The following is a 24,890-nucleotide window of genomic DNA, read 5'->3' as shown; positions in this document are numbered from 1 at the left end:
ACTCAGGTAAAGGAGTGATCGCGTCCATAGGCATTGATGGCTCCAGGTACAGGGAATACAAGACGGGCCCAGACCTCATCGTGTCCTTCACATGCACTGACAATATCCTCCTCTGGGTCACCCTGGACAAAGGTACTGCTGTCTGTCTTGATTTGTTATGGTGTTTGGAGTCACATGTGTCTGTTGTTTAAAGAGCAGGTCGTTTTTCTGTCTGGCTAGCACATGAGCATAAACAGGTTTGGTTTTGCTAGAGGAGAATTAGTTTAGTTGTATTGTATACGGAAGTTCAAATCTAAATTCATGCTTCATACCTGCATACCTGTTGGTAATAAGAAATGCGGATAAGAGAGTGCTTGGCAGCATACCTCGGTTAATACCTATCCACCTTTCTTAGTACGGGTTAATCGGGAAGTTACGGCACACGCGATCGACTTACTCTCGACGTTGCCCAGAAAAGCCAGTAACCCCGCTTGGTAGTACAGGCCCCTGATAAACAGGTGTAGCATCTTAAGTGGAAAACGTGCCTTGGAGACGGCGTCTTAACTTCCTGATGCATTTTTGAACAGTGATCCTGTCCTCTCTGCTGAGTCATTGGGCAGGTGTTTTTGAATAGTGACTGTTTGTTTTGTTCTCTCTGGTATCTTATTTGTTTGCTCAGTGACTAGGCAGTCATTCCTGTGCCACAAAAAAATGTGTTTGTAGTGTCTTTGTGGATATATATTGTGTGCGTGTGGTTTTGTTTTATGGTGTGCAACTGTGTGTGCTGTTCAGAGCATTACCTGATTTAGCACTTAATGTCTCTGCTTCATCAATGCCCATGGTCATTTAATCAGACACCTTGAATGCAACATTTTCTGAACCATACTGTGGTGGAACTGGACCTCTGAAGACATCACTTGTGACCTTGTTGATCGTTTTTGGTCTCCACAGAAGTGACCAAAATGTGGTACAGCGATGGTTTCCAGCCCAAGCAGCTGTGGTTTGAGGTGAAGACCAATGTTGTGGAAGTGAAAGCTTACAGCAGGTCCAGTCAAAAAGGTCAGAGGTCAAATTTGTAGTGAGCCCTCCTCCCCTTTCCCTCCCCCTATAGGACCTTCCATCTTATTCACAAGTTATTTTCCACTTCCGCTACTTGCGTCTGTGCATCTGTGTGTCTGCATGCGTGCTATTTAGCCAATGCTATTGTCCAAAATGAATCACAGTGACCTCAGTAACCATTTTATAACATTTTAAAATGAATAGTTTATAGTAAAATAGCAATAGCATTATGCTATAATATAATTTAACAGAATGATAACTATAAACATACAAACATCTACTTTTGCCTCTGTCTGAGTATGGGAAAGTTAAGGTAAATGTCAGTGCATTTTCCAGCACAATCGCTACTCAAAGTACGTGTAAGCAGGTGAGTAGGACTCTTGTCAGTGAGTGATCGGGCCACATTGTGAACAGAACAGTCATTCTTTCAGAGATCCTCTTTCAAACAGCCTTTCACCAATCCCCATGTGGTCCCTTCTTTTTCTCTCTCTCTCTCTGAACGCAGGCCCTCCCCGATTCCTTTTTCACTCTTGCTCAATCACCCTACCCCTGCTAGGCTCACACGTCTCGTTTAGTAAAACGGCCTGTCTCATGCATGCTCTCTCCCCGTGTCCCTACTCACCTCTTTGTGTCTTTAACAAATTCCTCATGTAAAAAAAAAAAACTGGTACCACAACTCACTGACTTGTTTCAGTATTTTAAACACACACACACACTTGTTGTCTTTATGCAAACAAGTGAGCGCAGAGGTGTGGTTTACTTAGGAATGGTAATTTTGTGCCTGAAGCACATAACGTGTGTGTGTGTGTGTGTGTGTGTGTGTGTGTGTGTGTGTGTGTCTCTCTCTCCCTGTCCCTGTCCCCCATCACAGGAGGGAATGCGTGTTCTGTGAAGAACGGCGGCTGTGTTCACCTGTGCCTGGCGCGCCCAGGTGGGCGCACCTGTAGGTGCTCTCAGGACCACTTGACCACCAACGGCTCCGAGTGCGTGCCGCAGCAGCAGTGCACGGTGGGCAGCAAGGCATGCTGGGACGGAACCTGCCTGCCCAGTGCTAAGTTCTGTGACCGGGCGCTGGACTGTCCAGATGGCTCTGATGAGAAAAACTGTAAGTGTGCTTTCGACAGTATGCCATTTCAGCCACTCTCACACACACTCTCTCTCTCACACTCTCTCTCGCGCACACACACACTCACACATACACACTTCTCCCTGACAATAACCCCCCCCCCCCCCCCAACACTCTGCCTTGCCCTCTTCTAATCTCACATATCAACAAAACAAAAAGAGAGTAAACGGGACCAGAGACACCATTCCTTTATTATATCGGTTCTAGTGATCCTGCCTGACCACTTCTGTCTGCCCTCATCTCATTGATTACATCAGGCATTTCATTTCTAGTTATTTTTTTTATCGGTTTCACCCATCTTTCCCACGGGGCTGTGTGGGTTTCGGCCCACTGCGGTGTGGGTTTCGAGCAGCGCTTTCATTCCCTTGTCACCTTCAGCTTCTAGTCTGATGAGATCAACATACTGATCATAGCTGTCGTGCAAAGGCAGAATGCCATCTCTGTGTTTGTCTCTGATCACCGAGGGAAGAATAAAAACATACCAGTCCAGGGCTGTCCCAGAGTACAAAATGAAAATCGGAAGTGGTCCGTTCAAAACTGACATGTATGGCACCACACACACACACACACACACACACACACACACACACACACACACACACACACACACACACACACACACACACACACACACACACACACACACACACACACAGCCACACAGCTGTAGTACAACACGTCTATTTTCAAATTGGAGTGGTCTGTTTAAAGTGGACATACAGTATAGCACTACTTTTAGACGTACATTTTAATATAGCTTCAAGCTGCAGCACCTGTATTTTGGTTGCCGTGTGCTTTATGTAGGTCAGGGTGCCCTCAGTGTGCCTGGGGCAGAGCAGTAAAGATAACTGCAGCGCTACATTCTACTGATCCTATCTGTGTTCCTGTTTTAACCCATAACAAACATGTAGCCCATTTGGTTAATGTGCCCATCACTTTCAAATGTGTTCCAGGCCCTTCTGACAAGCTGGCATTCCAGCCGAAAGTGGGCATCGAGAAGCCCCGGAGGCCTCGTCCGTACGGCTATGCCCACCCGGTGGCGATGGGAGCGGGTGACCAGCACCTGGAGGTGGGCACCTGTGCGGAGGAGCGCTGCAGCGGGCACGGCGCGTGCGTGAGTAGGGACGGGGAGGCGGCGTGCGAGTGCTCGGCGGGCTACAGCGGCGACTCGTGTCAGGACGCGGGGTCCAGTCACGTCGGGCTCGTCCTGGCTCTGCTGCTGGTCGTCGGCTGCATCGTCATCGGCGTCTTTGTCGTCAGAAAGAGGTAACGACGCTGTGAAAGGTGTCCATGTTGTAGTATGCATGCACAACAAAATGGTGTCTGGTACAGTGATTTTTGGACTCTTTTAATACTCCATTGTATGCCCTGTGCTGCAGCCTTCGTCACCTTTGTTGTAAGAAAGAGGTAATGGCGCTGTGAAACATGTCCATGGTTTAGTATGCATGCACAACATAGGACCCCCTTGAAAACGAGACGCTTCATCTCAAGGGGTTATCCTCTTAACAATAAAATATCACCAATAAACAAAATGGTATCTGGCACAGTGGTTTTTGGATCCTTTGGAACAATACTTTCTTGCATTCTCTGTGCTGTCCTTGAGAAGGGTGATGGTGCATGTCTACAGTTAAATATGTGTTCAGGATCACATAACCACCATCTCAAAGAGCCTGTTGTGTTGCTCAATACAAGTGGTGTTCTGACCGGGTTCGCTGAAGTCATAGACCACAGTGACTGTCATCAACAGCAACTGTTATTCAGAACAACAACAATGAAATAACAAGCAACAACAAAAATAGAGCAAAGGTCAAATAGAAATGAAGAATAGCAAGAAAGGGGAGGGGCTATATCTACAGTATATGTTTAAAAAATAAAAAAATAAAAATACTGTTGCCATGTGCATACTGGATTGTGATGACCGTATAGTGGTATGGTACAAAACGGCAAAGTCCAATGTCCATCTCTGTTCTTACTCACCACAGGCGTCAAGATGCGAGGATGCCAGAGAAGGCCACACTCATGACCAACATGGAGGGCCGCAGCGTACACATGGAAGGCTTCGCCAACGATCTCTACAATGCAGACGAGGTACAGTAGTGTCTGGTAGTTCATATGCTACAGAGATGTGGAGTTTCTGTTAATTCAGGAAACTCGCCACGCACTTCCCTCCTCTACCTCCTCCTTCTACCACTTTTTTCTCCTACTGCACTTTGACAAGTATTTATAACGTCTGTATGTTGTTTCTCTTGTGATGAATAAGAATTACTGCTGCATCAATCAAAACTAAGGTCTCTTCTGCGATATATGGGGCTCTTCTCAACACTCTCCCCTCGGTCCTCCGGCTCGTTCCCACTGATATATAAACAATGACGGAGCGGCAACAATGGGATAGTCTATCCAGGGTTCTTTATAGATTAGTGGGAACGAGGACCGAGGAGAGGGGGTTAAGAACTACTGTAGGGTTGGGCAAAGGTTAGGGTTAGGGTTAGGTATGGCAGCACTGCCTTGAAGCCCACAGTGAGGGCCCAAAAGACCATCAAGCCTCCCCTGCACCAATGTTCCCTCTAATTTTTTTCAGCACTGAGCAAAATTTTTTTTTTCTGAGCGCAGGTTTTACCGCTGTGAGCAATTCGCAACCACGCAACCTGCCAAAAATGACCATGCCCCCCCCCACCCATATATATATATATATATATATATATATATATATATATATATATAATTTACATGACAATAATGAGAAAGTAATTTTGTTAAGGACGGTTAATATGATGCTGTTTAATTCATTTATAATGGTGCACTGTCACTTTAAGACTCTTGCCGGTGAAGTACCCGATTTGGTTTCCCCCCAATTCGGGTTTCCTTTACGCCACTATACTACAGTTCTTACGTTGTGGCTAGGTTACCGTACGTATTCTTAGTACTGAATTGCGTTTTCCGGTTTTCAGCTACGGTAGCCGACTAGAGCTTCTGCAGAAAGACCTATTGGGGAAACACGAACTGGGTGGGATCCCTTTTGTGCACTATTATACACTAGAGTATAATCTCTATGTAACATGCTGTTTTGACATTGACATTGCAAACGTTCTCTAAAAATAGTGTAAAGCAGTTTGCTGTAACGTTTACCAACGCTGTTGCCTGGAAAAATAGCGAACAGCCAATGATAAACTATCGGGCAAAATCTATGATAAACTAATGCATGCTCCGCGGGCTGCATGAAAGTGCGTGACGGGCCGTAGTTAGAACACCCCTGCTTTAGGTAATCAAGCTTCCACTCGGACAAAGTTTTACCACTAGCGAGGTTACATGCTGCCACTCAGACATGCCACCACTACGACATGCTTCCATTTAGACATGCCTCTATTTCGACATGCTGCTATTTAGACATGCTGCCAATCCGACACATTTTAGTACCCCCATTCCGACAGTTTACAAATCCTATTTTTTTCCAAGTCAATTTAACGGACCCTATGAGCCCGACGGATGCAAAGTGCGTCAAAAAACACACCCATTCTTCTCTGTTACATTGCTCCGTGATTATTAGTCACAGCGAGATGAGACCTATATTGCATGAAAGAGCAGAACCGGGGCTTTCCAACGAGACTAGACACGTGTCTGTACGATCAAGTATAAAGTATAAAATAAAATCATGAATTTAAATCAAAGTATATCATATTTACAGTCTATATTGCTCTGCGTTCACGCACACAGCCACTGCTCTCGCTTGGATTACTCCGGGACCAGGCATCGCACAGACATGACAAGCATATCAAATGAAAGAGGAGAAACAGAGCTTTCCGTTGATACCAAACACATCGATCCTTTTGTGTTATAAAAACAGGCGAAGTGACAAAGAAATAAGAATGTCATATAGCTTCGGCTCGCTACTTTCGTTTGATTTACTCGTGAAACGCCTGGTCAAAAATATATGACTTGCATGTCAGATAAAAGAGGAGAGCTAGAGCTATCCACAGATACCAAATACAACCTTCTAGGCCATAAAAAGGACGAAGTGACAGCAAAATAATAACTGTAACATTAATAGCCTATTAATTACCTCATGTCGGAATGGCACGTTGTTTGAAAAAAAAGTGAAATACCGCCACTGCGACCATGGAAAAAAAAAATGTCGTAGTGGTGGGACTTTTTCCCATAAGGAGACATGCCTCCACTACGACAATTGGACGTCAATGTCGGAGTGCTGGTATGTCGGAATGAACGGCGGATACCCACTAGCGAACTCCCCTTTCGCTTTTGCCTCCGAGCAAATATGTAAATATCTCTGAAAGTTTTATCCTACCTGGACCATCTTTTGTGTCAGTTTGGACTATTTCATCTAGCCACTAATTTTTAAATGTTAGGCAGACCTTTTTCTGGAGCACCTGCTCAGCCTTTCTTTTCGTCATGGTACCCGCCAAGAGCCTAGAATACTTTGTTTGTAACGTTGTCTACATCCGACTTGGTTGTCAGACATGTCAGTATTTTAAATGTTTGCTAACTAGGCTACATCGCGTTTGATAGTCACATTTTTAACCCCTGAAAAAAAAAAAAATAGTTTGTGCGGTCTGAAAAATATGCGCGGTCTGAAAAATCTATTGCGCGGCCACTTCGACTGGCCTGCGCATTCGCGCACGCGCGCAGCTTAGAGGGAACATTGCCCTGCACTGTAGCGTGAATGTTATTTCTCATTTTTTAAGTCCCTTTGGGGGAAAGTATCTGCCAAATGAAATCATGTGACGTACATGAAAATGAGGAGCAGTTTGGTTCTGTCTGGTGTTGTCTCATATTGTGTGTTAGTTACTGTATGTCTGTATGCAGGGAAGAGATTTGCATTTGAATGTCACTAATGCAGGTTCTTGTTTGCTTCACTCTAACAGGAAGAAGTGACACCTGCAGATGTAACATCTTCGTAATATGTTTTATAATATATGGGCTAAAATGACTGAATAACAATAAAATGGAACATGAAATATACTTTTTCTTGTCGTTTATGTCTGCTGTCCATGTAAGTAACGTCTAAAATAACTAAAATTGAACTGGACATGTCTATGCCTTGAGAGGGTTTTTATTCATTAGTTGTGGTTTTTTTCTTTTCAAAAAAGACCTTTTGAACTTTTAAATGGGTTGTTCCATACACTTTCTGAGGCCAGCTTGAAATTTGTATTGAACCTTTTCGGAACAACAGTGTATTTGTACCTTTTCATCAGTAAGGAAACAGGAAATATAATGTTTGCTGTCTGAGGGGAACTAAACCTGTTGAGCTACTTTGAACACTGGGCTGAGGGAGGGTGTGAGGTGGCCGTTTGAGAAGTTTCTCTGGCTGGTCAAACTGGCTCCATTTTTTTATGGCTGAATTACATTTATTTATTACCCTATTTATCTATCCAAATGCAACTCACAAAATGAGGAATAACATTCAAGCTACATTGCAGAGGAGACCTTTGAGTGAGTGTGCAGGAGTACTACAGTAGTACATCCTAGGTACTACAGTAGTTAACTGAATTAAATTTATGCAGATAAGGGGAGATGTGATGAGCCAGAACATGACTGCATGTCTGCATGTCTGGTAGGGGCAAAAATATATGAAATATATTGAGAATTAATATATGTAACACCGGATGTCGGTCACAAGAGTACAGTATTGATTTTTATTTGTATTGGTATTTTTGTTTTTTGTTGTGCCTTCGTTTAAAATAGGCTATGAATTGTGACTTCTCTTTTACGTGTACATCTTAAAGTGCCATGTATGTGGTGGGTGGGTACAGGTTTGAACCTGACCTGCAGTCATTTCCCAATCCCACCCTCTTGCTCACTTGCTTCCCGTCACTCTATACTGTTCAGTGTGATGACATGTAAAACGCCCAAAAACATACTTTACAAAAGGTAAGACAAATGTTAAACATACAGACTATTCTAGATTTGCGCTGATATACAAGAGGAAAGGTTTAAAGTTAAACTCCAAGCAGAGGGACTGTAAGCCATTTGTTATCACAGATACTGTGGGTGAGCTTGGCCATTTTCTTTTTTTATGCTGATAAACAACAAATGACCAAGCCATTCAACCCATGTTTAAAAGCTCCCGGCATGTCCTAATCCAGTGGTTCTCAAACTGTGGTAGGCTACGGGTCTGTTGTGGTACTCCGGGAGTCTCCAAGATGGGCTCTTTTTTCATGAAGATGAAATGCACTCTTCAAATTATATAAAAAAAATAATGACATTACTTTCAAACTAGTTTTTATCTTTCTTGAAAACTAAACAAAACAATGCAAAATCGTATGTACAATGAAAAATATATTTAAACGGGACTACGCTACCGTATTTTAATGCTGGTCATAATGGTGGTACTTGGAGAGTCAATTGTTCTCTGAGGTGGTACTCATTGTAAAAAGTTTAAGAAGCACTGTCCTAATCAGTTGATGACATTGTATCAAATGTGCAGTAGTGTGTAGGAAAGACCTTTCACTAGATACTCTGCTGATTCCATGTAATTAACCAGAAACCTGAAACTTAACCAAATAGTTCTTGTGGTGTTTATCTTTATCAGCATATTTTCCTTCCAAGGAAGTGTCAAGCTTTGCTGGCATGCTCTGTTGGTATGTTTATCTATGGTGGCCATCTTGTTTCACTCTAAACCAGACATGTCTGATCATGCAGTGAGTCATCATACTCCCACAGTACCACACCCCCCTCTAAAGTGGCGACAGTCTACGTGGGTCTGCATTCTCCCATGTCATCTCCGGTGGCCTTATAGGGCAAGAGGAACTTTAGGATGCCTTGAGCATAATAATGTAAACATTCAAAGCTACACTGAAATGATTTAACTTGGTTCTGTTTGTGATCCACATGACTTTTTTTTGCCTTACAGAAATGCTGTTTGCAGGCTGAAACTTGTACGGTCTCGCGTCACATGTATGACCTAGTGGGCGAGTGAGTAACAGTGGTATGGGTGACGACTTGGAAATATATCTTCTGTGTGAATGCTGGTTGAGAGGTTTGTGAAATCCCTTAAGGATATGTTAAAGACGTGTGTTGTGTTGGACAAACATAAATGGCCTGTAAGTGCTAAAAAGTATAGCAACTGGTCCAATTTAAAAAAACCTAAATTTTCCCAGGTGCTGTAAGGCCACAGTAACATTAAAACATGGTTGCATTTAACGTTAGTCAACAAATAAATGTATAATCTCTTCGCTCAGTTTTATTATGTTTTGGACTAGACGTTAAGGAGGAGCATCTTCTGGCATATCTCAGTCTTGGCTGTGATAAGTTAATGCAGTGTTTTTCAACCTTTTTTGAGCCAAGGCACACTTTTTTGATTGAAAAAATCCTGCGGCACACCACCAGCCGAAAATGTTAAATAAATGAAATTTTATTGAAAATTAAATTAGATAAAACTTTGTAGCCCTCATTAACGATATCAAGTCATTCTTGTCAAAGTGTCTAGAATAGGAATCAGAAAATGATTTCTATTCACTCTTTTTTTAGACCAATTAGGTGAAATTGGATAATTTCCCACTGCACACCTAACAATGTGTCACGGCACACTAGTGTGCCACGGCACAGTGGTTGAAAAACACTGAGTTAATGAATAGAGATTATGTATTGTCCTCGTGTGTAATCATGCATGTTATACTCTAGACGTCTCAGACAGGCTGTGTGTTGCTTTGATCTTTTGTGGTTCCTTTGTCCTCTGAGAGCGTTGGTGAGCGGACCGACTGAGTAACGGGTGTGGTTTTACTCTATTCACATTCTCCACTACTTATTTGAGTCAACATGCTACCACCAGTGAGGGCATTTCGGGCCTCACACGCATCTTGTGCTCTCTGTATGAAATCAGCACTAGAATAGCTTTATATACCTCCTGCGCATTCCTATGCATTGTCCATAAAGTATGGTAGTGTGAGTCAGAGTGGTCACTCTGAGGGCATCTGTACTGAGATGAATAGATAGGGAGTTAATGAGCCCGGCTGTCTTGATTTTGTGGTTGTAACCAGTGATTTGAGTGAGTGTGTGTGTGTGTGTGTGGGGAGGGAAGCAGAGAGTGTTTTTAGAGGTGGCTCCCTGCTCAGGTGTGGGGCAAGGCGGGGCTGTTAAAAACTAATCCTTCCTGTTTGCTGCTATTCAGGCTTGGCTCTCGCTCCATTCTTGCTCCTTATTCTTTTGTTCTGGTGCTCATTTCATAAGGGACAACCACGTATTCCCTTTACCTGGGCGCTGTCTTCTCCCATTCCAAGAAGTCTCTCTCAGTCGGATATCTTTTCGAGAGATCTGCCGCTATACCACTACCCGTAAGTACATATTTGTGAGATACATGCCTGTCCATCTGACTGCGTACCAGCCCTTTGTGGCTATTCCTGTCCACCTGCGACTCCTCTAGCAGAACCAGATGGGTCACATATTTATCAGCTATCAAAGTAGTAGTTATTGGCTGCCTTGGTGTCAGTCAGGTGTTGCGCTGTGGGAATAAGCTCAGGCTTTTCATTTGGGATTTTCACTGATGGCATTTGCTTTGCTCTATCGGCAAGCGGGTTTATGCTTAGTGACGTGTTTGCTCTTTTGATGATCCACACTTCCTCATATAATACAGAAAATGAATGGGGATCTTTAAATGGATCTTTACCTGTTCACAATGAAATCTATATGCTTTGTATAGTTGTATATTCAGTAGCCTGCCCATTTCCCTTTATCCTTTTGAACTTGGAAGCATGTCTACATTGATTCTAGCCTACAGTTGGTTGAATAAATCACTAAGACAACTTTTTCAGATATTCATTTTATCTGTTCCTTAGTGGAACCTGCTGAATCTGTACTGTGTTAACAAAAGCAGAACTTATTTGAATTTCACTTCAGTCAACCTCACTACTGTTTGAGGAAATGCTAATACTGTTGCCATTAGGTTATACGAGACTTCTCATTTGGTTCTCTTGCTTTGTCCTGGTATTTTCCCCCTCTATCACCTCCACTTCAGACTTCCTGCCTGTCTGGTCTTGCCCTGTTGTGTTTGTCTAGATCTCTTCGCCGTCTCTGCCTGACCATGGCCACGCCCCCGCCCACCTTCACCACCACCGCTCTCCAGAGAGAGGGTCGGTTCTGGCTGGACGTCACGCTGCCGACCTGCGAGAACCTCAGGTGCCACGGAAACGGGGTGTGCGTGACCCTGGATGGGGCCGATGGCTGCGACTGTCGCTTGGGCTACAAGGGCCAGTTCTGCCGGGACACTGTGAACGAGGCCATCTCGATATCGCTCACGCTAGGGGTCCTGGCGGTCATCTTCGGGGTCCTGGCCCTCGCCTTCGCCTTTGCCAAGCTCCGGCAGAAAAGGAAAGCACAGCTCAGGTAACATGTCTGAGGTGTGACAGTGGAATAAACAACGTTTGGTGTTCCTTTAGGCACAACAAGTAGTGGTGGGGGAAAAAATCGATTCTGTTCAGTATCGCGATATTTTGTGCACACAATTAAATCGATACTTGTAGCTCAAAGTATCGCAATACTTAATTATATAATTTAATTATCCATTTTACTTTTATTTGAGTCGAGTTTACTCAGGGTTTACTCTGATCACATTAAATGAGCTTATTATGCTTATAAGGGGGGCACGTGTTGTGGTGTTTCATTGTGCATTCAACAGCAATAATAAATGAAAATGGCTTCACAATCACAACCTGTTATACACGACACTCTACACTACTTTCACTTCGAAAAAGGTGGGTGTATTTTGGTTTTCAACAAAAAGTGAATAGTAAGGACCTTGACATGCACCATGCCATTGCAAAGTGAGTTGAACAGTGTTATTTTCCTAATTTTTTGTAATGACTTAGAATAATATGAGAGACATGAATAGCAATATATCGCAAAATCGAATTGCAATACTTGGTGTATCGCAATATGTGAAGAATCGCAATATTATCGAATTGTGGCCCAAATATCGCAATAGTATCGAATCTAATTTTTTTTGCCAATTCCCACCCCTAACAACAAGTGGGTTGTCAGAGGTGGGGTGGGGGGAGGTATGCCTTTTTTTTTAAAGTATATTTTTGGGGGCTTTTTTGCCTTTATTTGTATAGGACAGTGAAGGTTGAGACAGGAAGTAAGTGGGAGAGAGAGATGGGGTGGGACTGGGAAATGACCGCAGGTCGGACTCGAATCTGGGTCCCCGTGGGCACTCGGATCCGTATGTGGTATGAGCGCTGTAGCCTGCTGCGCCACAGTGTGCGGAGGTATGCCTTTTAATCTGATAGGATAGTGGAGAGAGTGACAGGAAGCAAGTGGAAAAGAGAGATGGGGTGGGATCAATGAAATGACCATGGCCAGACTCAAGCCCAGGTCCGCATGGGCACATGGACTCAAATATGGCATGGGCACTGTAACCAGTTGCACCACAGCATCCCCACCTGAAGGACTTTCTGTTTGGCAGCCAACTGAAATTGGCACATTTTGGCTTCAACATGATGGCTGCTGGTCATTTCATGTAAATCCACGAAGCAAAACATAGTTTGCACAAGCCATATACTGTTTCACAACAACTGCAGGAGGAAGACTATCCTCCTTAAACCTGTTCAGCATGTTTTCTGTGGTAAGACCGTATAAGCTTGGGATTGCATTCAGTATAATGTCCAAGACATGCCAGAGCTGTCTTGATGACGAATTCATTGTCAGAAGTTACGACTCAAAATCATTGTTGCTGACTGTTGGTTTTCCCAGCTTCTAACACATTCAGAATAATGATTTGGAAAATAATTATTTCAACCCAGAGGTGTTGTACTACGTGTGTGTGTGTGTGTGTGTGTGTGTGTGTGTGTGTGTGTGTGTGTGTGTGTGTGGACATTTAAGCTGGCAGGTTACTCTGTTTAAACTGCCTTTATTTGATATGGCTGACAGCATGCATCCTTTGTGCAGGAAAGCCACTGACACAGAGAGGGAGCGAATGAAGCTGGAGGGGGAGTGGGCCTAAGACTTCATCTTTCAAAAGGCCATATTGGCTTTGAACAAACTATATGGACACGTAGGACAATAATACCAAAAGGGTCATGTACTCTATGCAATGAACATTTGTAACTTCAGATATTTTTTTGGATGCTGTCTAGACATGTGTTTGTAACTGTTACATTCATTAATACCTTTTTTTACCGTGAAATTAGGTGTTTCTGTAGGCTACCTAAACCTAGGCTTACTTTAGCTTTGTTATTATAGCTGTTCTCGCTAACCTATTTGTTATTTAATTGCAGACATATTTTGTATGTACTGTAACTGCTCTCTGTTCAAGAAACAAATGACTGAAATGGCTCACGAACAAAGTCCTTTGAGGAAGCTATTATAATTTGATTTCAACTTCAAAGTAATGATTGCACTTAAGATCTAGAGTAACTCGCAAGCAAGACGAGGTAACTTGGTTTCATGAAAAAAATGACAAGAACGTTGTTTTTCCTGCGCACCCACACACAGCCACTCTGACCGGTCTAGTTGGATGCACCACTTCCTTTGTATTGTTTAAAAGAGTAGTGGTCATGTGCAATGTGCCTTCGTTTCAGTTCAGTGGAATGTATACGTTTCAATTTGCTAAAAATGAATAAATAAACAAGTTCCATTGGTTTTTTGAAATTGGTGGAAACGTTTGCAAATAAAATACTAATTTCTTGTGAAGATTTGACTTTCTTCGTCACTGTTGAACAGGCCCTTCAGATTTAAGTCATCAAGGATTAGTCCAGAAATGAAGCTGCTGCTTTTTCTATGCCCTGTCATCTATTGTTAATTTATATCAACATATTGTATGTGTAGATTATCAAGCTTTTGTATCCGACTTGTGAATAAAACAACTGTTTTCAAAGTTTTGGTCCTTGTGTGTTAATTTTTCATCATTAACCGTTGTTCAAATTTAACATATCAAAGGGAATACAAGTTTATACTGCATATCAAAGTTGATAACTTTCAACAGCAATAGTTTCTCCCAACATTACAGGTATATTGTAAGCCACAGTTTTACAGCCAGCTAACATTTAATTATCTAATAATTAAAGTTATATGTTTACGTTATAATCTTATCTAGTCCAGCAACTCTTCTGATAAAACCAGTGTTTGTGTGAATATTGCACCCATAGCAGAGATGGACACACTTTTGTTTGCTAAACTTGATGAAGGCAACATAAATGTTGAGTAAACAGAGGATCTGGCAGTCACCATCCATATGTCATGTAGCTTCTTGAAAGACTTCCCTTGTCTTTTGTTTGGGATTCATCATTTCATTGTTCAGAAGCTTAACAATAAAAAAAAAGTTACTCTTCAGTTCTCTTCAGACATTTATTTGTTTCTTACAAGAAAGTACAAGGAAGTGTTTTAACGACTCAGAGGCTTACTAGCAGTCACTCCACCTTCAAAGATCACAGTTGAATAGCCTAAGGCTAAGTTTTGACACCACCTTCACCACACAAGTAAAATGTGACCCTGTACACAACTGTATTCCTTACTAAATAAGATGTAAAAGTTGCAGTGCATAAAACTGCACAGTTCAAATATGCTGGAAACAGCTGGTTCTCACTAAATCTATTTTCTGTCAACATTCACAACACTTCAGTTATTTACACCATAACGTATAGCTCAATATCCAAATCATATACATATTGCACATCTTCTCTTCCTTCAAGACCTTCATACCTTGGGGGGATTTAGTGAACATTTCATGCGGATCAATAAAAGGCAAGGTGTTAAATATGCTTCTTGTCTAGGCTATTTAATCTTACATGTTCTTGCCAGTTAATCTTAACTAGCCTAAATCTAACCTTTGGCCCATTATTTCACACAAATATCCAAATAGCCTACAATCTTCACGTAGGCCTAACCTTTAGCATATCGGACCCTAGGTGGGTTGTCAGAGACATCTCTATCTATTACAGGTAGTGTAGTGCGCATAGAGAAAGCGGGATAGTGTCATTGCAGACTTCGTCAGCCTTTATGAGCTGTTCACAAATCCGCGTCGTAAGGTTGAGCACCATATGAGCTTGCTTTGCTGCTTGCCCGGGGTGCAGGTCGACGAAAGTCGGGCTGGTCAAAAGAGTCTTTCGAGTATGGGACGCTGCTGGCGCTGCTTGGCGACCTGCTTGTCATGCTCGGGACCGTGATCCTGGTCGGGGCAGTAGTGTTGCGGGCGGCCCTCCCGGTGTTCCTGACAACCCTCTCGCTGCGGTTCTTTCCACCACAGCAACGGCATATTCCAATGAACATGACGAATCCGCCAAGAATTTCCATGATGCCTCCAATGTACCCAAGCACGATGCAGTAGCCCACCTGGATGTCTGTAGATGCAGCTGTGATGTTGGTCAAAATGTGGGTGTACCAAGCAATGGGAATGATGGTCAGGACACCAGAACAGAAAATCAACAAACCACCCAGTCCAGCTACAGTCCAGTTGGGTCTTTCTCTCCAACACCGGACACCGGGAATTGCAACCGCCAGGCCAATCAAGGTGACAATAAGAGATGCCACCATCATGGCCTGGGCAATCTCAATGATCTGCTCATTGAAATAAGCTTCGTCTTGTTGGTTACACTGGAGCTCTCTGTTACTGGTAGATGCGCGGCAGATGTCCCATATGCCCTGTTGAAGGAAAATGTCAGCGGCTTCAGTCGGCAAGTTATTAACAGTTCTCCAGTTTGGCGCCACCGTGGCGGTAAGATCGAGAATCCACCCACACGGAGCCATCACCATCCCGAAGATCAGGATGCCAGGTGTCCGAAAGTGGATGAACGAAGTCGAAGGCATCTTGGACTGTATAGTCGCCTGCTGTCAGTCGAGAAGCACCTGGAACACTAACCGTCTCCTGTTGACAGCGCACATATAAACTTTGCCTGACTGAAACCTGAAGGAGCTGAATTGTCGGTCCAAATAGATGGGTGTGGTTTACAGTTTCACCTGCTCACAGAAACATCCTGCACAAGTTTCGGCAGTAACCAATCAGAAGTGTGAAATGCTGCAGGTGCCTCCATGGCAGGTACCATATCCAAAACTCATGGTCTTTACCAGAATATTGTTGTGCCAGAGGAAAATGGCTTGTAAACTATGATCCAGACTTAATTTATATCCAGTATAGGCCTAACTGCCTTGTTACGTGGCCGTTTCAAAGTGAGCTGCACTTGTGCTCGATATCCATGTCACCAAGTGTTTATTTTATCCGTTGCCTACATTTTCTTCATTAATCGAAATTAAGCTTGAACGTGTACAGTGAATGGTGCGTTCCAGGAGTTACACATACACAGCCATAGCTTAACTTGATAAGATGTTTCCCAATCGTGCGCCCAAGATGACGGGTGCAGTTTGTTATGATGGTATGACGGGAATGTAGATGGACTGGATGCACTGATTTCAGTCGGAGAACACATGAGAACACCGATTTGTCAAGTCATTCTTGAAAGACTGTCGACCATTAGTTTGATCCAAATCCATCGACACTGTGGATCGTTTTCAATGTTTGAATGTTCTGTTTCCAGTACGCAGCTCTTTTTCGGAAAATATTTTACTTGTTTGTGATATACTTTTCTTTAATTACATTATAATGCCATGTTTAGCACAATGATGTGCTTTTTCAGAGACATCGTTTTGCACAGCATCCTATGACAACCGAAATGCTCCTATGATGCACCAAAGGCCTACTGATGAGCGATACTCTAGCTCCCTCTTCCGTCCAGGTGTTGGGCACTTCACAGTCTTTCACTTAAACGGTTGGGTTTCTGGGGATTTTCCTGGCAATTCGTTTGTTAGACATACACGTGATGCGGGCTAAATTAAGAAAAGGCTTAAGCCTATATGTCATTAATGTTATGCTTGCTGATGACAGTTTGTTATCATAGCATTTCAGTAGCATCACATAGGCCTACATCAATGCTCAAAATAGGCTACGTCCATTGAGTATGTGTTTGGAATGAGAGTGAATTAGGCTACTGGTCAGATGTGAAGGACTGTGTTGTGTGGATAGGCCTAATCACATTTTATTATGATACTTCAGTTTAAACATATTGCCTTTATTGTTTTTTTTCTGCCTAACCAACTCAGTTGTTTTGTAGTTACATAAGTGTATTAGGCCTGCATAATTTGAAATGAAAGTAGCACTTGCATGAAGATGTGTCCTCTATTCATGGTTTTCATCAGATCCCTTTCCACAGGTGTAGGCTATTAATCAAGCACCATGCAGTCTGCATTGATAATCATGGTGCTTGATTTGACACACCTGTAGAAAGGTACCTAATGAAACCCATGAATACTTGCAGCATGCAGAGCTTCAGCTGTGTTCTTTCTTATTTTGTGCATACACTGTAGCCCACATGATGGACTAACCAGTCCTACACCTTATTTATTCAAAGGGGTAGCCTACTTGCAGTTGCACTATTCCATCACTAGATGGCATTTGACAATAGCGCCTTCTGATTGACACAGATACTGTATGTGTGTTTACTTTAGATTTTAATCCATGTCATCTCATAGTTCAGTAATCCCTCTTAGAAAACAATCATGTCTCCACAAATCTCTGCTAAGATTCAAGACGTAAGATTTATTGTTATTTTTTTTTTTTGAAGAACATACTTTTTCTCACCTTTTATAAAATGCAATAAATGTTTACTGTGGTCTGTTAACACACATTTTCCCAGCATTTACATGGGTTCCAGGTGGTCAGGCACCCCTGGTGGTGGCCTGTTGCCTGGGTAAGGTGATGATGATAGGTGGATAGGAGTAGCCAGAATAGAGTCGGTTCATATAGGGATTGTTACCATAACCATAGGACCCATAGGGGTAACCATAGGACCCATAGGGGTTACCATAGGAACCATAGGGGTTGTTACCATAACCATATGGGTAAATGTAACCAGGGTTACCAATGCCAGAAGTGTAACCATAAGGCAGACCATAGCCATATGGGTTGGTGATGCCGTTCAGGCCTATGCTGTTCAGGTTCTGGAAGGTGTTGAGGCCCATAAGCGCATCTGCTGGGGGGACAGGGTAGTAGATGCTGTCTGCGGGCTGGCCCTGGCCCTGGGCCTGGGCCTGGAGCTGCTCAGGGGCCTGTGGGTGCTGGTGCATTAGAAGAGATGTCGTCACTCACTCGCATACTTTACCACCAAAATATAGTCACTCACTCGCATACTTTACCACCGAAATATAGTCACTCACTCGCATACTTTACCACCAAAATATAGTCACTCACTCGCATATTTGAAGGAGTGTACAGTAAGTACCTCTATGTATTGCTATGGTGGTACTTTTAAAGTGTCATGGGATATTTTGAAGTCATAAATCACTATCATAATCACAAATATTTTGTGACGCTAATTGTTGGCTTAGGGGCCTTTGGTGTTTACCTCTGGAGGTGCTTGTTGGTGAGCCCTCTCCTCAGTCTGCACCTGAGGGAAGCAAATCAAATCCTTCTCAAGCATCTGCCTTCATCTGGCATTCATCATGTGATTTATGGGATATGGGATTTAATAATCAAAACCAGCCAATACACACCCCGCCTCCCCCCAATAATTACACATATGAACTGTTTAACCCTTTTGGCGCCAGGTTTTAAAGAAAAACAACAATGGATTTTTACATAAAAAATTCAAAAGGCCATGGCTTGAAAGTGGTCAGAGACAAAGTTCTACTGTAAATGTAAAAATCATTGATATGAACAAAATACAACAATTACACAATTTTTTTATTATTATTATTATTTAGGAAAACTCATAATAGGGAAAGTGTCATATATTCAAGCTTCAGTTGCACTGAGCTTAAGTCAGAACTTGAGTTGAATGTGTACAAAATATTATGCTGAGATGGAAACGGGATTTGATAACTTACAGGAACGGCCTGGGAGGTGGCCAGCAGAAAAGCCACTATAATCAGTGCCCTCTTCATTTTTAAAGAAGCTGTCAAAAGTACACACATTCTTTATTAATTCATTATTTATTCCATTTTTACACTAATTAATGATAATAATAATGATAATAATACACTATGCTTTATTTGTATAGCACCTTTCATACACAGAATGCAGTGCAGAATGCTCAAAGTGCTTTACATTTAGATCATTCAACACAATAAGAGAACAATTAATTAATTAAAGTCCAATGAATGTTAACTTGTGTGTTCTATACTACAGATCAAACAATCTATCTGTTATTTAGCCAAATTTGTCAGTTCCTCACATTTTGGTTTACAGCTTTAACACAGAGGGAAAACAAACAAGAACTCCACACAGCATTGAATACACAGGTGATAGATGACTGCTCCTTACCTTCAGCCTGCTTGGTCCAAAATGTTGTCCAAAGTTGTTATACTGTGTTTATCCATATATCTGTCAGGTCCTTTTATATGTGTGCAAGGTGTCTGTTGCCCAATCATTTTTTTTCCCTCTCAGACATCCATTTAGTAGTGGGTTGAAGAACAGTTTGGTGCAGATGTTTTGTTTGGGTTAATTTGCCAAGCCAGCTGATGTTAACATTACCCCTCAAATGACTGTGGCTTGAAATACAAAACAAAATTAAAAAATACCACAGCAATTTTGCATGCACCTACCGTAAATATTACAGCCCAACAGTCAAGTAGCTGTGGTTTACTATATTGCAATATGACATATTTCACTTTGGTGAAGAGCATGATTGGAGGTGAGAAGCTTTGCCCAAGAGACCGTGTTGGTATTGCAAAACTCAAAACAAAAAAAATAAATAAAGTTAATTTCAATGTGCTGTTGATATGACATTTATCTTTTTACTATTATGATTATTATACTATTATATTATATTATTATTATTATTATTATTATTATTATTATTATTATTATTATTAAGGACAATCACAATGCAACCCAATTTCCAAAAAAAGTTGGGATGTATTCATCCCTCCTTATTGTGAAATTGCAAAGAATTTGGGAGTTTAATCATCTATAGTACATCATATAATTAAATTATTCAGCAAATCCATAGAAATCGTTTGTAAACAGGAAACAGGGCTGAAAAAAACATTATTGGATGGGCATGATATTCGGGGCCTCAGATGTGTTGCATTAAAGGAATATACAGTTACAATGTGCACAAATAACAATTTCAAATGAGACACAGTAACAGTACATTTGCAATGTATATATATATATATATATATATATATATATATGTATATATGCTTCTTGATTGTCTGTGAAGTCAATCTCTTCGTTTATCACAAAATATGCCATGTTCATTGCCATTCACTATGCCAATTGTAGGAATATTAGCCAGCTAGTAGTCACATGAGTATGTCAAAAGAAATGGGGGGTTTTAGATGTTGCGTGATATCAGGTGCTTCGCCCCAATATGTCAATATCTGCATAGGAAATCACCTTGTCTTAAAGTTATTTACATTGTGACAGTGTCCCTGTGTCACTTATGATCCCTGCTGAATCAATAGAAAAATCAATATCCCCCCACACATTATATTATGTATAGTAAATCTATAGGATTAAACTAAATGACAGGCTATAATATAAATAAGTCTTGTCTTGTCTACCTTCATTACCATCTTTTTACACAACAATTCTAAATTAGGGCTATTGCATGTCAATCATTTCACAACCTGATTAAGTGTCAGCTAAGACATTTTTATATTTGTATGTGGCTTTGGAATCTGAACTCTGTTTACATAACATTAATCTCTTCTTGAGACATAGGACAAAACATGATGCAACACTGGAAAAACAACATTTTGCAATAATGCAATGATAAATAAAAATGCAGGTATGTATTTAAGATATACTATCTGTATATCTGTTGACTGATATACAACCGGCCATGTTAAAGTCAACAAGGAGCATGCACATCCCACAATAGGGTGGTGATAGTGTGGCTAAGGAATTTGGCTAGCATGCAGTACTCACAAACCGTCATGTGTTTGATTCCTGGCTGCTATGCCCTTGGCTGAACAAGGCAGTCAACTCCCAAGTTGCTCAAGAGAGACTGGTCCCTACAATCGGTATCTGCAAGTTGATTAGGATAAATGCACACGTACTGTAGGTACTGTAAGTAAACTGGTGTAGAACAGTCATTCAGTAAGCCAGAGTCCACACACTAGATACTGCTAGATGTCTGTGGTAAACCATATTTGGGAGCAGTAGGTGTATCTGACTCCTTGTTTTTTTACTGATACAATCTTCCAATCTTTATTTCGTTTATATGTCTTTTAATCTCATGGTTGAATAGATAGATACTTTATTGATCCCCAAGGGGAAATTCAAGAATGGTGTTGACAAAAATTCTTGGGCCGAGACCCAAAAATGGATTGTGAAATGAAATGCCACATGGAATGAAGCGGCAGAAGCGCCCTACGGTAGACAAACTTCTTGAGTATTTTGAAAGGCAACAGGAGTTAAGGACTTTGCAAATGTGCCAGCATGTTCCAAATAATTACAGATACTTTGTGTGTCCTGTCCTACCACGTAGATGGCCATATCAGTTGGCTTGAACGCTAAAGAATATAGTTCACAACAGATCACGGAAAATTGAGGGTCCCAAGGCCATAAGAGGGCATGGACCAAAAAAAAGTTTCTGGAGCACACAATAAAGGATGTAGTGTGCATGAAAAAGGGGCTCTGTAGAAATTTGACACAATTATTAATAAATATCATTGAGAAGATAGTGGATAGATATAAATATAGTCCATGATTTAAACACTTCACAACATACATAATTAAACGTGTTAATTATTAAACCTGATAGCCATCACATCACATGTACAATTGTTGGATCTCTTAACTTCTTAACTGAAATAGCATTACAGCCAATGGTATTTGTTGCAACGTCTTTGGGGGTTTTGAAAAGGTTCATGTTGATTGCCCACAAAGATTGGATCAGCATTTTGTCATGTCAGGTCTAGACAGTGGCCTGGAGAGAACCTCACCTGTGTGTCTGTGTTCACCTGCTGCGTGTTGGCCTCCATATCTGAACCACAGGCATGATGAGGCTTCACAATTCACTTGGGGGGTTATTGCAGAAGAAAACAGTTCTGTTGGCTAAGAACTTGCTCTCTGCTTGTTACTTTTGTTTATGTATGCACCAAAATAATGGTGCATTTTCCGGAGTGGGAGATATTGTGGCCGAGTTTCACTGTGCTCATCACATAGTTTGGAACCTCAGAGCAAACCATTTTAAATCAATGTTATTCATGCTCTACAACATCCTATTTTGCATCATTTTTAAAATCCTCTTACCACATCAAAGCGTTTAGTCTTATCATGAGATGTACAGTGTATATTTATTAACAATGATGAATCTTTCATTCATCTGTGGCCTACCAAATAGGTTTCAAGAGAAATGAGAAAGATCTTTTCTGATTGGTTGACTAGAGACAGACTGATCCTTTATATACATATCTAGAGTTTTCTCCGCCACAGTCCTGTCACTGACAAGTTTAAACCTTGTTAGGCTCGGAATATACTTTCCCTTTTGCTGTAAGTTTCTTTGTTATATGATTAATGCTATATGATGTATTATATTAATATATAAACTACAGTATATCATATAAAGTATATTATGTATATTATATTAGCCTACATTGATCATATATTCTATTTTTAATTATGCATTTTTGTTGTCTTTAATCACTATATACTTTACTTCATATACAGTATGTTTTCATTCTGTAGTCAGAGATGATGATGATTCTGAGGATGATGATGTTTTCTCAACAGCACCATGATGAAGGCTTTGATCGGAATGATGAGTCTCATCTGTTTGAGTCTCTCTGCTCCAGTAAGTACATGAGCAAGCTTCTCCTCAGAGCTCAGTATTATTTTCCTTCATTGTGTGTTAACATGTAGCGGAATAAGATATTTCAGCAGCATGTGTGTTTCAGCTGGATTTAAGAGCTCCAGGAGAACCAGAACAGATCCAGACTCAAGTGAGTATCTCATGTTGTGCATGTTGTTGTGATTTCAGCATTGTTGTAAAACCTGAAGTATCAAACCTTATCAAATATTTGCTTGGTCTATTTACAGTCTGGACAACCTTTGTTGCCACAGTCTCGAAGAAGAGTTACCTCCCACACGTACGACTACCCAATGTTCCCGAGGCTGGATAATTTCTACTATACATATCAGCCTGGCTCGATGACTCCGGTGTTCAACCTCTATCGGACCTTCTCCCCCCGGGTCTACTTACCACTAGGCTACACACCACCCGTCTACACCCAGTACCCTTCTCTGAACAGAGATGTGACCCCTTACACTGTTTATCTGAGACAGGGCATGTGATCAGATTGTCATTTTGTAGTAGCACTCTGAGAGGTAACATTCTTATTATTTATAGATTTGTGTTGTTAGCTGTTTACAAGATTAAGTTCAATTATGATATTGCAAGGGACATGTGTTCTTGGTGTATAATAGACATATGGTGCATATTCAGCAGTATAGTTTTTTGGTTTAAATTGTTTACTTAATCAAACATTAAAGAAACTTTTTGAAAACGTAACAAAACATTATTGCAAGATAATTATTCACAAAGCAGTGAAGTAAGGCAGTGATACTGTGTTGTGTTTATTGAGTAATGCTAAGTTGAGTGACACAGATCTCAATGTCTCTCACGTCTCATTTGAGAAGTGGTAGGCGCTAGCCAGGCTAGGTGGCAGTAGGAAATTAGGGAAATTAAGTGTATTAATGTGCGAGTTATTTTTACCAACCTTCGGTACACATGTATCTATTTCCCGTAATGTCATGCTTCAAAAACACTTGTTGTCAAAGTGAGAAGATAATAAGTAATCTTTGCTTTCAAAGTAAATCACATCTGAAGCATAGGCAGGTTCACTTGCGGGGGGGGGGGGGGGGGTCACAAAATGTGCTGGTAGGGCATGCAGGCAAAACATGCAGGTAAAGCACTTCAGACAAAGCATGGCACTTTAATAATGTAGGAGTAGTGGGAGATTGGGGAGATGTTCGCCCTCTCATAAGCATCTTCAGCTCAAAAAAGAAGCAAATAGCTTGACCAAAACAATGTGTTATTGGTTCTGGCTTCTACCTTCCAATTAAACTACCTGAGTCACTTAATTGGATTAAATTCCTGATCCTTCACACTCTACAAGATGGACACCAAGTTGTGAATTCTGTGGACCTGCACTTGCACTTGGGATTGCTGCTGGTATGCATCATTCCAATACTTATGTTCAATGACTGTGCACAATACCCCATCTGATTGTTATGGTTGTATTGATTTACACTCCTAATAAAGTGGTGGATCCAGCAGACCTGGGAACATTGGCTGAGTAACAAAGATATGAAAACCTTACAAGAGTTAAAGCTTCTCTACTTATTGAATGAGCAGGATAGAAGCAGGAAGATCCTTTCAGGTATCCAGCAGATTTTATCCAAACAATGCTAGTAGGGGATGCCCAGAACCAACAGCGTGAGTGTCCAGACTCCATGACGACACACTCAAATTTCAGATCAGCCAATCAGAAAACAGTCCGAAACACATACACAGACCACACAACATTGACATTTAAACCAAACCCTGCCCTCCAGCCTCTATGCCAAGCAGAAAATACATGTAGCGTGTCCAAACATGTGGTCTCCGACCGACTGGGCCTGTATTAGAGAGAGGACTCTGACCACCGTCCTAAATATACCAGACCTGCAGCTGTGCTGACAGCACTGAGGATGGCTGAGTAGTGAGGTTCTAACCAGCGGCACCCGGAACGACTCGCCCTCAAGGAACAGGACGGCTGAGGACAGAGAGAATCTAACTGT

The 24,890-nt window shown here is 41.5% G+C and overlaps 3 protein-coding genes across 4 annotated transcripts in view; 1 reads left to right on the top strand and 2 right to left on the bottom strand.

The window, feature by feature from the left end:
• Positions 1 to 7,134, top strand: part of LOC134071307 (low-density lipoprotein receptor-related protein 2-like) — a 40,744-nt gene extending 33,610 nt beyond the window's left edge. For both annotated transcript variants that reach the window (XM_062527984.1, XM_062527983.1), the window contains exons 47-52: positions 7 to 132; positions 931 to 1,038; positions 1,910 to 2,143; positions 3,118 to 3,430; positions 4,147 to 4,252; positions 7,042 to 7,134. In XM_062527984.1, the coding sequence (XP_062383968.1) occupies positions 7 to 132; positions 931 to 1,038; positions 1,910 to 2,143; positions 3,118 to 3,430; positions 4,147 to 4,252; positions 7,042 to 7,077 (923 nt within the window). In that variant the 3' untranslated portion in view covers positions 7,078 to 7,134. The remainder of the gene's footprint in view (positions 1 to 6; positions 133 to 930; positions 1,039 to 1,909; positions 2,144 to 3,117; positions 3,431 to 4,146; positions 4,253 to 7,041) is intronic.
• A 7,307-nt stretch (positions 7,135 to 14,441) lies between these two features.
• Positions 14,442 to 16,018, bottom strand: cldn23.1 (claudin 23.1). The gene has a single exon (XM_062528336.1). It carries the CDS (start codon positions 15,911 to 15,913, stop codon positions 15,116 to 15,118), a length of 798 nt encoding a protein of 265 aa, XP_062384320.1. The 5' UTR covers positions 15,914 to 16,018; the 3' UTR covers positions 14,442 to 15,115.
• Positions 16,019 to 17,676: 1,658 nt separating this feature from the next.
• On the bottom strand, positions 17,677 to 19,462 carry LOC134071512 (shematrin-like protein 1). The gene is made up of 4 exons (XM_062528258.1): positions 19,419 to 19,462; positions 18,983 to 19,050; positions 18,502 to 18,543; positions 17,677 to 18,214 (listed from the first exon to the last, which is right to left on the bottom strand). Exons 2-4 carry the CDS (start codon positions 19,037 to 19,039, stop codon positions 17,816 to 17,818), a joined length of 498 nt encoding a protein of 165 aa, XP_062384242.1. The 5' UTR covers positions 19,040 to 19,050; positions 19,419 to 19,462; the 3' UTR covers positions 17,677 to 17,815.
• Positions 19,463 to 24,890: the final 5,428 nt, after the last annotated feature.

The sequence above is a fragment of the Sardina pilchardus genome, chromosome 23 (assembly GCF_963854185.1).
Source record: "Sardina pilchardus chromosome 23, fSarPil1.1, whole genome shotgun sequence".
NCBI lineage: Eukaryota > Metazoa > Chordata > Actinopteri > Clupeiformes > Clupeidae > Sardina > Sardina pilchardus.
Note: the sequence above shows the minus strand (reverse complement) of the source record. Positions and strands in the feature narration are given on the sequence as shown.